The sequence below is a fragment of the Asterias rubens genome, chromosome 6, assembly GCF_902459465.1.
Source record: "Asterias rubens chromosome 6, eAstRub1.3, whole genome shotgun sequence".
Classification (NCBI taxonomy): Eukaryota; Metazoa; Echinodermata; class Asteroidea; order Forcipulatida; family Asteriidae; genus Asterias; species Asterias rubens.
This window is the reverse complement of record NC_047067.1, coordinates 10,737,480-10,750,479: the sequence shown is the minus strand read 5'-3', so window position 1 is coordinate 10,750,479 and position 13,000 is coordinate 10,737,480. Positions and strand designations below refer to the sequence as shown.

General features: G+C 37.1%; 1 protein-coding gene across 6 annotated transcripts in view; it reads left to right on the top strand.

The window, feature by feature from the left end:
• The window catches only part of LOC117291577 (titin-like), a 48,142-nt gene that overhangs the window by 14,669 nt on the left and 20,473 nt on the right, over positions 1 to 13,000 (top strand). For 3 of the 6 annotated variants that reach the window (XM_033773385.1, XM_033773387.1, XM_033773384.1), the window contains exons 6-7: positions 4,935 to 4,991; positions 8,828 to 8,875. The exons of 1 other annotated variant lie outside the window; for it this stretch is intronic. In XM_033773385.1, the coding sequence (XP_033629276.1) occupies positions 4,935 to 4,991; positions 8,828 to 8,875 (105 nt within the window). The remainder of the gene's footprint in view (positions 1 to 4,934; positions 4,992 to 8,827; positions 8,876 to 13,000) is intronic. 2 more of the 6 variants (XM_033773386.1, XM_033773388.1) reach the window with 2 other exon arrangements.

Genomic DNA, 13,000 nt, shown 5'->3' with positions numbered 1-13,000 from the left:
GACGGAATCTCCTGCTACAAGATTATGCTAACGTTGGTGTCAGCTTTTAATTTTGCATGGTGAAGGATATGCTGGTGGCTCTGTTCTCCTCCCCCCTTTTTGTGTTCTTTGCTTTATCCTGTGTATTTCATGTGTTTAGTTTGGTTGAAATGTTTGTTCAGCTTTTGTGCTTATTTACATTTTCTAGGTGTTTATTATGGTAAAATTACTAACTTTAACATAATCGAGCTACTTTGTATGTCAGTAGTAGAGATTGATGGAAAAAGTGTTGAGAAATGCTCATGTTTTTTTGCATCTCCTGACATTTGTGCTGCTTTATAGATTGGATTGGGTTGTTATTGTGCACTTTTAGTGAGCCTAGAAGTTTTTTGGTTTTATTGGGGTTATTTTTGCCCGAACATGTGTTACTAAGTTAGGTTTGCAGTAACACCATGTGAATAAATCTCTTTTGAGTAGTGTTGGTTCTGAAAGAGCCGGTGTTTAAAGGACTCAATGTTTCGATCAGTATGCTCTGATCGTCTTCAGGAGAATGCTGTACTCTGTTGCTGGATGCTGCTTAAATACTAGGCTTGGTGGTGCGTGACCTTGTGTTAATTATAATAATAATGTAGCATTTTATAGTGCATTTATTCCACCAATAATGTGCTCAAGGCGCTTAAAGGCAGTGTACACTATTGGTAATTGTCAAAGACTAGCCTTCACAGTTGGTGTTTCTCAACATATGCATAAGATAACAAACCTGTGAAAATTTGAGCTCAATCGGTCAGCGAATGTGCTAGATAAGAATGAAAGAAAAAACACCCTTGTCACACGAACTTGTGTGCGTTTAGATGGTTGATTTCGAGACCTTAAGTTCTAAACTGAGGTCTTGAAATCAAATTCGTGGAAAATTAGTTCTTTCTCGAAAATTATGGCACTTCAGAGGGAGCCGTTTCTCACAATGTTTTATACCATCAACCTCTCCCCATACTTGTCACCAGGTAAGGTTTTATGCCAATAATTATTTTGAGTAATTACCAATAGTGTCCACTGCCTTTAAACAAAGAGAGACATTTTTGAAGAGAGGTTTTGAAGTTTATATGAAACATTTTTGTGTAACTAAGTGGTATCCCCCCTTTGCCTTTAATAGAAAAATCGGTACGCTGGGAAGTTGCAAAAATACCCGAGCCCCTTGGTAAGAGAAATGCACCTTATGAAAACTTCACTCACAAAGTGTCACAGGAGTTTTTCTTTTTTTGCTGTGATGTGAAGGATTCATTTGTTTCCATCAAGCATTGAGTTAATGTTGATTTTTTTCTTTGAGACCAAAAGTTGAAAAGTTGCACAATTACATGTACACTGGTTTGTCTATTTGCTGTGCATGTAGTGTTTTATCTCTTTTTTTTTCTCAATTGATTGATGCAGATTTCAAAAAAAAATTGTGGCGCACTTGTTGAAGTGTTTCTAATTTTTTTTTCAAATCTTGTTGACTGCATTTTACATCAATGAATATTGACTGAGTTATTTATAAAGCAATGGTATTAAAGTATCTTGCTCACGGACACAAATGCCACAACAGGTACTCCGGCACACACTCAGCTGATCAGAAACGCCAGAGCTTGAGTCTGGTGTGCTTACATTAATAACCAGCCCAATTTCATAGAGCTGCATGCCTTCTTGAATAAGATTACCAGCCAAACAATCATGTTACAAGTACAATTTGTGACTGGTTTCCTGCCCATTTCTGCGTAGCAGAAATATTATAAGCACAAAATGCTTATTAAGCAGCTCTATGAAATTGGGCCCTAAGCTTAGTTTAGACGATCTGCTTGTATTAATCTCAGTAATTGGTCGGTGGTATCTCAGTTGCCTTTAGCCACAGTCTTAGTTGACAATCTGTACATAATATGAAAGGGCTTTACGTACGTAGTCTCTTTTCAAGGCGTTTTCAACAAACATTTCCCTTCCGATTGGTTAGTCTCTTCTCCAGTAGTCATTATTCATCAGTTCCTATTCCCTCAACTACAAAAGCTATTTTGACAATCTATACATCATATGAAAGGGCTTTATGTACTTCACAAAAATGGGTGGCCTTTTCTTGACATTTTGAGCTGTCTTAACCAGAAGTGCATGTAAAATGCTTTGAATAGGCTTAACTTCATGGATTTGTCGCTTTGTTTATTGTCCACCAGGCTTGAAGTTCAACTGGGGGAACTCGAAATGACAATGTTTTGACAATGTTTTGAAATGTTTTGCAATTTTTATTATTTATAACAAATCTTGAGAACAAAGCAAGGTGCAATATTTGTTTTTTACACCAGGCTTTTACTCCCTGAAACTGATCACCTGGAGTTTGTTCACAAACTCTCAATGTCTAGTTCTGGTTTTGTTTGTACAATATAATTTATTTGTTGCAAAATTAACTTTTAGAAATCCCCCTAATGTTTTTTAACAAAAAATTATTGTTGACTGCATTTTTAGGATCAGTTGGCTTACACCAAACATAACATTATTTGGCCTATCCCTTATCATTAATTAACACTTACTTGTACTTGCTCATTGATTTTGCCTTACAAAAAATTGTATGTTTGGCATAGCCTGAATGATACCAAACAATTTTATTATGGGGGAAAAATATAATTTAAAATTACCCTTTGAATTTGGCATTTGTTGTTTCCAGTAAAAGACTCAAAGCTTGGTCAGGATTGAGAAAGATTCAAATGAATGTAGTTTTTATTAATTTTGAAGCACGTTTTCGGTTTGGAATTGACAGTCACACAAAACTAACTTGAAACGTGAATCCACTTTGATTAGTTTTACATTGCACAAGTCACTGTTTTTATTGAAGCTAACAACTTATTACATTAATTACAGAAATATTCATAGAAGTTATTTTTTTTTACCAGACATGATATTCTTCATAAATCTGAATTTGATTTCTTATTTAAAAACTAATTTTTTGAATGGCATAGAACAACTCTGAAAGCCAATACCATTATTAGGTAGCTAAGTAGCTCAAGAATTTAAAAAAAAAAATTCCCCAAGAGTTTATTGCCCCTTTCACATTGTATCTCTTATCCTGTGTAAGTCAGCCCTGGGGGAGGCCTGAGAGCGTTTTTTTTTTTACCCCAAGGTTATTACGCCTGGCTTTCACACTCTCCCCGCCGTTTCCACAGAAATCTTGTTTCAAGAATACCTCCTGGGTTTTACCGTCAGCCCCCTACTGTAGACAGGCATACAACTTTTCCTTGGAACAGCTGATTTCTTCTTTTTTTGTGAAGTTCCAGTTGCGCGCCTGTGTAAAGCAGAGTTGGCTATTCCCCAGGGTGTGCCCACTTGCCAGGGAGGGAGGGGGGAGGTAGAAGCAGGGGTAAAGTAATCCAAGTGTTAAAGGACCACCTTTATTCCTGGGGTTGCCTCCAGGGGAATAGAGTAGTGTGAAAAGGGCTCAAATATCATGTCTGGTCATGGGTGGTTCAACATTTCCACAAGCAATACTCTTCTGCGTGAATCCCCCCTCCCTTCCCCCCCCAAAAAGAGTGCATTTATAATCATAAAGAATTTGTTTTCCCAACATAGCAATGTATTTCAGACTTTCTTATGTCTGCCTTAATTGTAAAAAAAGAAAAGGGTAGCAGTTAATTTCTTAAGTAAAAAAGGAATCCTGCGTTTTATCTACTTGATTCGCGCTGCCGACTCTGTTCCTAAAATCTCCTTGAAATCTACACCCCAGCGGTTATAACAATAGTAATTGATTTTTATATAGTGCTTTATCACAGCCCGAAGGGGGTATCAAAGCGCTTCTGACATTATTACCCCTGGTCAAGGGGCCACATATTTCATTTGTTAAACCAATAGCTCTCTGGGGAGTATACAGCCTGTGCAACATTAATATGCACTACTCGGCTAAATCAATCACAAGAACAATCTATGCCCTCACAGGTACCCATTTTACCCCTGGGTGTAGAGAAGCCATTATAATGTAGTTAAGTGTCTTGCTCAGGGACACGAGTGTCACAGCCAGGATTCGAACCCACACTCTGTTGAACAGAAGCACCAGAGCTTGAATTCGGTGCTCTTAATCCACTTTGCAATGACACCCTACCGCACTCGTGCTGACAACTCTGTTCATAAAAGCTCCTTGAAATCTACACCCCAGGGGTTATCAATCATGGAAATGCTTATTATTTCAACAAACCTCAAAATTTGGATTCTAGCCTCATATTTTTTTTTTATCAGCAATGATTCTTACCCCTGTTTGGCAGTGATTAACAATATGATGCAGGCAATGTTTGACATTTTCATCACAAACAGAAAAGGCGTAAATTACGTACGTATTTACCCACCTCCACCTCCCCCCCCCCCCTCCTCGAGCGTATACTTGTGAAAATGTTGATCCACTTTTGTTATGAAGTTTTCTTATTTTCACTTAAATCGACACTAAAATCTCCTTTTAATATTTTAAGAAAATATGCTTATTAATATTAAGTATTTTTTTAAATGTACAGTGTATGTGACGCTAAATGCCAAAATCAGACAATTCTTGTAGATACTAGTTTTCAAGAAGTGTAGACGGCGAAATATTTGTCTTTATGTCAATGTGATAATATGTTTTAAAAGTTCTATGTAAGCCTAATTATGTAGTTTCTGAAATCACTTCTTTTCTTCTATTCGTTGTGCAAATTAACCCAGCTTTGAGTTTCGGCAGGAAGCGGGGATACAATTTTGAGCAGCAATTTTGCATAACATTTTCTTTTTAGAATGCACACTGAACACTCTTAATTGAGTAGCAAATGGTGTTTTTTGAGTTACAACAGACACATTTTGTGTAGCAATTTGCTCTGCTATACTAGCGAAATCGTTCACTGGAAGTGCTTGGTTTTGACATGTAGCGTCACATCTTAATCTACACACATTAAATATTTTGTTACTTTTTTTGTTTCACAACGGTGCAGTCTTACCCGAAATAGAGGAAAGCAGTGAACACAGCGATTACGGCTCAATACGATCTGGTAAGGATTGCCTCCTAATTAGCATACAAATGACATCATCATTTAAACATTTACATTCATGTGTTACTTGCTTGGCTACATCCACTGCATGGCATGCATGCATGCACAAAACGCTTTGCTGTTATTTTTTGTTTAAATACACACTGCTTAACTATATTTAACAATATCAACATTTAAAAATTTAAAATTTTAAGTGCATTTATCGGAAATATGTGAAGGTCTAGCCAATTGCCCTGAAGAAGGTCGGAAGGCTGTACAACCTTTTTCAATCAATTTGTGCCTCAGCAGAAGGTCGCTCTAGCAAGAAAATGGCTCTTTGAAAAAAAGGGGGCATGACTGTTGCTTCTTTTGTTGCTGAGTTTTTTCATTCCCACTCAGAATTTAATTTTTCTGCAATGACTTTTAAATGGCAGAAAATCACCCAAACTTTCACAATTAGTTTTCTTGAATAATTTGAATCGAACAACAAATTTACTAGAGCAGGATTTGAACCTGCAAACGGAGCTGTCTGGTCCGAACGTCTCAGTTGGTGGAGCGCTGACACATTATTCAGGAATTCGTTGGTTCAAATCCCCCTCTAGTCACGGTTCGACCCTAAAATTATTGGGGGAAAAAAATTTCATGGTTCAACCCCATTTATTTAAAAATGTATCCAGTCACTTTTCCCTTGTAGTTTATTACTTCAAGGCATGCAACTTTTCCATGTATCAGCTGATTTCCTCTTTTTTAATCTCAGTTTTACCATTCAAAACTGGAAAATACAATACAAAATCATTAAAATTTTGTAATTTCCTTTTTTTTTGGGTGAAGTTACAGTTGCATGCCCGTTAATTTTTGACAGAGATCTCTCATAAGCTTTTTCCGGTCACACTTTCATTACGTCCTTCTTCCGGGCACTTGACAAACTTAAATGATTACTATAAAACAGTGATCAAAGGGCAAGGGTGAACTCATTCCTTCTTCTGCTAATCGTACATTCTACAAGTACACATGTTAAAATATTTAATATCACGGATACAACATCTGTATATACATGTATACAACACAGTTGTGTGACGTTGTTTCAAACGGTGGAAATCTGTTTTTGTTTTGCATTTATGGCTAATTTCCATAGTTTTCCAACCCCAGTTGGCAAAAACTTGGTCTGTGACGTTGGGATAGAAAGCTCTATACATGGCAAAGTAGTGGATGACGCGTGACGCGTACTCCACCAATCAAATGACAAGGATTTATGCGAGCGGTATATCAAACACATTAGGGGCTATTTAGAATAGTCAATCAATTTTTTAGATTTTTCCTTTTTTTAAATTGCTTTGACCTACCAACCCAATCATCCACCCCCACGGCCCTGTTTTGGTTAAACGATGTAAGTCGTTTTTTTGAAATTTTGAGATAAAGCCATTTCCCAGTAAAGTGAGGGCGCTCTTTCCGATTCTGAAAATCTTATCGTCAACGGATGAGTGGTTCAGAAGATACAAACTGTATGTTGACCTGTACAACTCAAAGTTTGTGACTTTAATTCACAAAAAAGATGTATGTCACACTTACACTTATTTTACAAACTAAAAATATGGTAAAATGGTGTATCTCTCTGACATACACCATTTGAGCAAATTAATCAACATCCCAAATGCTTTTTAGTATACCATTGTTATGCACCAGTTTGACGACATACGCTTTCCTGTGAGTGTGCATTATTCCGGTGAAATGATGTATCTTTGAATAAACTGTCACAGTTTCTTCAATAATGTTCAAAAACTTATAACAAAATATGGAAACTTATTTTCAATTATTACATTAGTGAAAAACTTTTAATAAAATGACAATCCAATATTCTGAAACAAAAAGGCAGTTATTTCAACTTTAAACCTATTTTTCTTGAAATTAGCTTTTTTGAGATACATCGTTTTACCAAAACAGGGCCGCCCATCTCCCTAAGTTTCGATTTTCTAATATTGAGTGGCTTCATAAAATAATTAATACACTGAAGATGAAAGTAATGCCTCAAAGTAATACCAAAATTAAGGTCAGTAGTTTTTCATGGCTTAAACCTGGCTTTAATAAACAACTTTGTAGTTCAATCAGGAATAAAATGAAGGACCTTGGCCAAATGGGTATCTTTTTTTCTTCTTGGTTATTTTGTCATCAATATATTTTTTACTTTTGTTTTAATGAAAATGAAAACTGAATTTGATTTTCAGTTATTTCTTTTGACCCATCGAGAATTCAAAGAAAAAAACATTGACTATTGTGAATGGCCCCCTCAAATCATTAAAGGTGAAAATCTGCTTATTAATCTACATAGATCACATAACACAACCTAATAATAGCTATTGTTTTTACGCTACCACCAAAGGATATACATGTATGACGAAATTGACACATTGACAAACAAAAGTTTCTAGTTATTTTTAGAAAATGTTGACTAAAAATTGCTTACGTTATGGGAATTGTTTGATTGACTGGGGTTACAGGTTTTTTTTCAGTTCACAACTTTTTTTTTCGCTTAAATTGAAAGGACTTGTCTTAGGGTCTACAGTTTGTCTTTACTTTTGTGATTCACATTTGAATGATGTCTGGTACAATGCCTCGCCTTTTCTCAATTAAATGCTCAGTTTGAATTAATAAAAAAAATAATAATAATGGGTTCTTATATTTTAGCGCTTTATCACAACCCTATTGGTAAATTAATTGTTTTTAAGTAGCACCTTCTAATTGTTGGCAATGTGCTGTGTCGCAGCCACTGCCAGAGCAGACCCCTTCCTTTTAGCGATAAGTGTAACTGGGTTCTTTCTTGTACATTGCGCAGCACACACGATGTAAGCCTTTACATCCCATCCGAAGGATGAAGCAAAAAGTTTCTTGCTTAAGAACACAAATGTCAAGACCAGGACTTGAACCCACACTCTGCTGATAAGGAACACCATAACTTGAGTTCAGTGCCCAATTTCATAAAGCTGTTACGCAGAAAATACTGCTTGACAATTTTCTTTGCTTAGCAAAAATTGAGTCAAGCACCAGTCACAACAATGCAAACTTAATGTAATTTGGGCTGGTAACCTGTGTTTGCTTAGCAATACTATTCTGTGCTGAGCAAGTTTTTTGCTTACAGGCTTTAAAGACAGTGGACACTATTGGTTAATTATTACTCAAAATAATTATAAGCATAAAACCTTTTAAATGGTAACAAGTAATGGGGAGCTGTTGATAGTATAAAACATTGTGAGCAACGGCTCCCTCTGAAGTAACGACGTTTTCGAGAAAGAAATAAATTTCCACGAATTTGATTTCAGGACCGCGGATTTAGAATTTGAGGTCTCAAAATCAAGCATCTGAAAGCACACAACTTCGTGTGACAAGAGTGTTTTTTCTTTCATTATTATCTTGTATTTTCGACGACCGATTGAGTTTCACAGGTTTGTTATTTTATGCATATGTTGAGACACACCAAGTGAGACGACTGGTTTTAGACAATTACCAAAAGTGTCCAATGTCTTTAAGAAACCTGGCCTCAGGGTGCTAAACCAATGTTACTATGTCACATGGTTCGTGGCAAGTATGTACTTGTGCCGCACAATTTCAGTGGGAGTTGTTTATCGTTAATTGGGTCTCTTATACAGTAAAGAAAATGCCTGCCTCTAAACCTCATATCTAGCGATAGGCCCCTACTTGATGTAGTCTGGGGAATTCAAATTGAGCATTTATTTGAAATTGAACAACGCAATGTACCAGACATCATCCAAATCCAACTCCCAAATGATCGCAATTCTTAATCATATCCACAACAAATTTTTAACCAAACTTTATTTTGGATTGAATGCATGCTAACTTTAAAGGAGCTTCCAGTCCACTCAGTTTCCAGTCACATCATACAGTAACCAGTGGTAAGATCTAATAACCTTTCCTTTAATCTTCAAAAGATGTTAACAAAATCGTTATCAATTTTTAGGCTAATTGTTTTGATCTTAGGTGTTATCCCGTGATAGTCTTCTCACCCTTATGCAAACAGTTTTATGAATGTGTTTCCAATTATTGTGTTTCTTCTTTATATAGAATTAATGTATCCTGTGCTAAGGAGTGAAAATACATTACTGAGGGATGTAAATCAAATATTATGAGGTGTTAAAACATTGCTAAAATTGAAATATAAATGTTTACAGATTTGCAGATATGTAACATACGTGCTTCTACCTCCATGGTGTTATAGATTGTCATAGTCATGATAGTGGAACATTTTCATGGAAGTATTAATATGCTATACTCTGATGTTCGAAACAACGCGTAAAGGCCCGGTCACACAAGCCCCAATAACGAAAACGAGAACGATAAAAATGCACGCCCTCGATTGGTTGAATGAGCATGGGCGTATTCTGCGTGGAGCAATTCAACCAATAGAAAGCGTTCTCTTTGCGTCGTTATCATTTTCATTATCGCTGCAGTGTGACTTGGCCTTGGTTTTTTTACCACTAATTTCTTGTGACTTCGATAGTCATTTTGTATATTGTGTCATATAAAGTGCAAATATCTATACATGTACAAATGCTAAATGCTTGTTTAAATGAAGGGGGAAAAACATCAATTACTAAAACTAATATTTTGTTTGTATATAATTACTTTTGAGATTGAAAACAGGGCATTATGTACATGCTAAGATCTATGGTACATGAACCACTACAATTAGTGCTTAAGCAAAGCGTTAACCACCCGGCATGTATTTGAATACCCGGCATGTCTTCAAATATTCAGTGTTTTTGTGGGTATGCAGAGCTTTCTTTGGACCATTTAATAATAATAATAATAATAATAATAATAATATTAATAATAATTCGGATTCGGATTCGGGTACTTTTTTAAAATGTCCACAGATTTAAATTGATGAAGATAATGATGGTAGAAAGCTTCCCTTCAAATATAACTTATTGAGGTGCAGTAGTTTTTGAGAAATGAGTAAAACAACTCACAAAATAATATTGGTCTGTGGACATTGTGTTTTGAGTTAGAAAAAAGTACATAGACCTTAAAAACAAAAGTAATGCCATCATTTGACATTGTTTTTTTTTCTCCAGTCCGTTAGCAATTTCGAGTTTTACGACCTGTTCTCGTGGGAATTTTTTTCTAATGTAGAGACAAGTCTTTTGCTTATGGATAGTCAATTTGTTTGTTTTTTGTATGCAACATATTTGACAATGAAGCAATCAGCCAGAGATAAAAATCTGTAACTCACTGGTATTCATAGTAGACGCAGTTCTCCTTCAAGTACTTGTCAGAATCAACCTGGGAGATGGTGACATTGTTGAGTTGGCACATCTTCCCAGACAGGTTGAAGGAGTGGCAGTTGGGATCCTTGGAGCAAGCCAGGCATCACTGTGTGGGGTTTTGGATGATGGTTTCCTTGAAGGTGTGGCCGGGCAGACAGTAGGGTGTGGCTTGATGATGGCTTGATGAATCCTTGATGTTGACTTTGGAGCAGCGAAGATGACCAGGGCTGCTGTTTCTCTCACACATGAAGCACTTTTCCTGATCACATGTTGGAAAACCACAAGTTCCTGTTTGCTTCTTGATGGATATGCAAGTGTTGTTGTCCGGTGGTTCATCAAAGTTCACGTACTGATTCTGATCATCATCGTAGCATTTCAACTGTCCAGGAACCTCTTGGCCATAAGTGCAGCCAAACCATATCGACTTTGTTCCATCATGATTCCTAAAAACTTCTGTTTTTTGCATTCCCCAAATAAAAACAAATTCAGCTTTTGAATTTGGTACAGCCAGGTCACTTCCAGCATCAAGGCATACCTGACGAGCTTGAGTCCAGTTGAGTGATGTACCAATGACAATGTAGCATGACTGATCAAACTGCTTCCAACCATAGGGACAGCCGAGGGAGCAAGTTGCTCTGACGACCAATTGACTAAGCATCACAATCAGACACCCAGCCACCAAAATATCAAATGAGTTGAAATGCATGGCTGAGATTCTTCTTAGATTACAGAAAATTACACCCAAAATCTCAGATATTTCTTTCAAAGCAACAGCAGAGTTTATAGCTGAGAATATAATGTAGATGATGTTTACCAAAAGATGTCTGTGGAGCTTTATAAAATTCAGAAATACCGACTGGCTGTGGGTCAAGTTGTTTTTATTTGTATGCGGCCTGCTCAACTATGGCCTTGATAGAGTAATCGATAGTTGTGCCCCTACGTATATGCAGGCCCTCAATTATCATTTCCATACTCACTACCATGTGAAGGTGAATTGCAAAGTGGTTTGATAATATAATTTTTTTTGTTTTGGTTGTTATTTTGAGGGAAGATGTAGGTGTGAGGATCAATACTGATTAATATTTGATAAATTACTCGGTTTTTTTTAAGTCACCTTATTACAACCAAGAGCAATGTGTAGGGCATGCGCACAAAAAGTGTAGTTTGAACCACTCATCAAGTCTTTTTAACACAATTGGTGTATTAACACACTTAATTACTCTGTTTTAACTCGTCCACTCTGCACTGTGCTATTGAATTGGCTATTGATCACCTGAGCAATGCCTGCAGGATAGTCAAACTAGCGTAGTCCAACTATTGGCGACTAGACAAAGTTCGAGCAAACTTTGTCAAAATTGTGGTTAATGAATGTGCTGGCACGAACTAGGAGGGGGCCTGAATAAATATTTTGTTTCGGTGGGGGCGAGGTGGGGTTGAATGTTATAGAAGATGTATATTGGCACATTAGCGCCGTCAGTCTGCAGCGACGCAGGGGGTATTTGATATTTTGGTCTGCCCAAGGGCCCACCCCTTTCCCACATTTACACTGCCTGAGTCCAGTGTGCTTGACCCCCTTCACCCTTGTATTCATATTGGGTGTATAACATTTTTATAATTTCACAAAATTGAAATAAGAAAAGAAAAAAAAAACATTTTATTTTCTCTCTTTGAGCAAGGCAGTAACAATTCTGAGTTTTAAGATAACGTTCTTATGGTTTCTTTAAATCTAATATGGAGACATTGCTTTTTGGAATGTCAATTTGTAGGTAACTTTCATGCAAAACAAACGACAATCGGCCGGTGATAAAAATCTGTCACTCACTGATATTCATAGTAGACACAGTTCTCCATCAAGTACTTGTCAGCATCAATCCCAGACAGGTTGAAGGAGTGGCAGTTGGGGTCCTTGGAGCAAGCCAGGCAGCACTGTGTGGGGTTTTGGATGATGGTTTCCTTGAAGGTGTGGCCGAGCAGACAGTAGGGTGTAGCTTGATAAGCTGAATCCTTCATGTGTTTCTCTCACACATCAAACGCTTTTTCAAATAACACTTTGGGTTACACCAATAGCCACTGTATTTTCTTATGGAAACGCATGTGTTGTTGATGTGTTCTTTATTCGGGTCCAAGTTCTGGTACTCATTCTGATTATCGTTGTAGCATTTCAACTGTCCAGGAACCTCGATGCCGGAAGTGCAACCCAACCACATGTTGAATAGCTCGTCATATTTCTTCAGAATTTCCTTGTGTAAATTCCAAATGAAATCGTTTTCGGTTTTTGAATTTGGTACAGTCAGGTCACTTCCAGCATCAAGGCATACCTGACGAGCTTGAGTCCAGTTGAGTGGTGTATCAGCGACCATCATGTAGCATGACTGATCAAACTGCCTCCAGCCATAGGAACAGCCAAGGGAGGAAATTGCTCTGACCACTGATTTACTGAGCAACACTAACAGACACCCAGCCACCAAAATATCAAATGTTTTGAAGTACATGGCTGAATTTATTTCCTTGTGTAAATTCCAAATGAAATCGTTTTCGGTTTTTGAATTTGGTACAGTCAGGTCACTTCCAGCATCAAGGCATACCTGACGAGCTTGAGTCCAGTTGAGTGGTGTATCAGCGACCATCATGTAGCATGACTGATCAAACTGCCTCCGGCCATAGGAACAGCCAAGGGAGGAAATTGTTCTGACCACTGATTTACTGAGCAGCACTAACAGATACCAAGCCACCAAAATATCAAATGTTTTG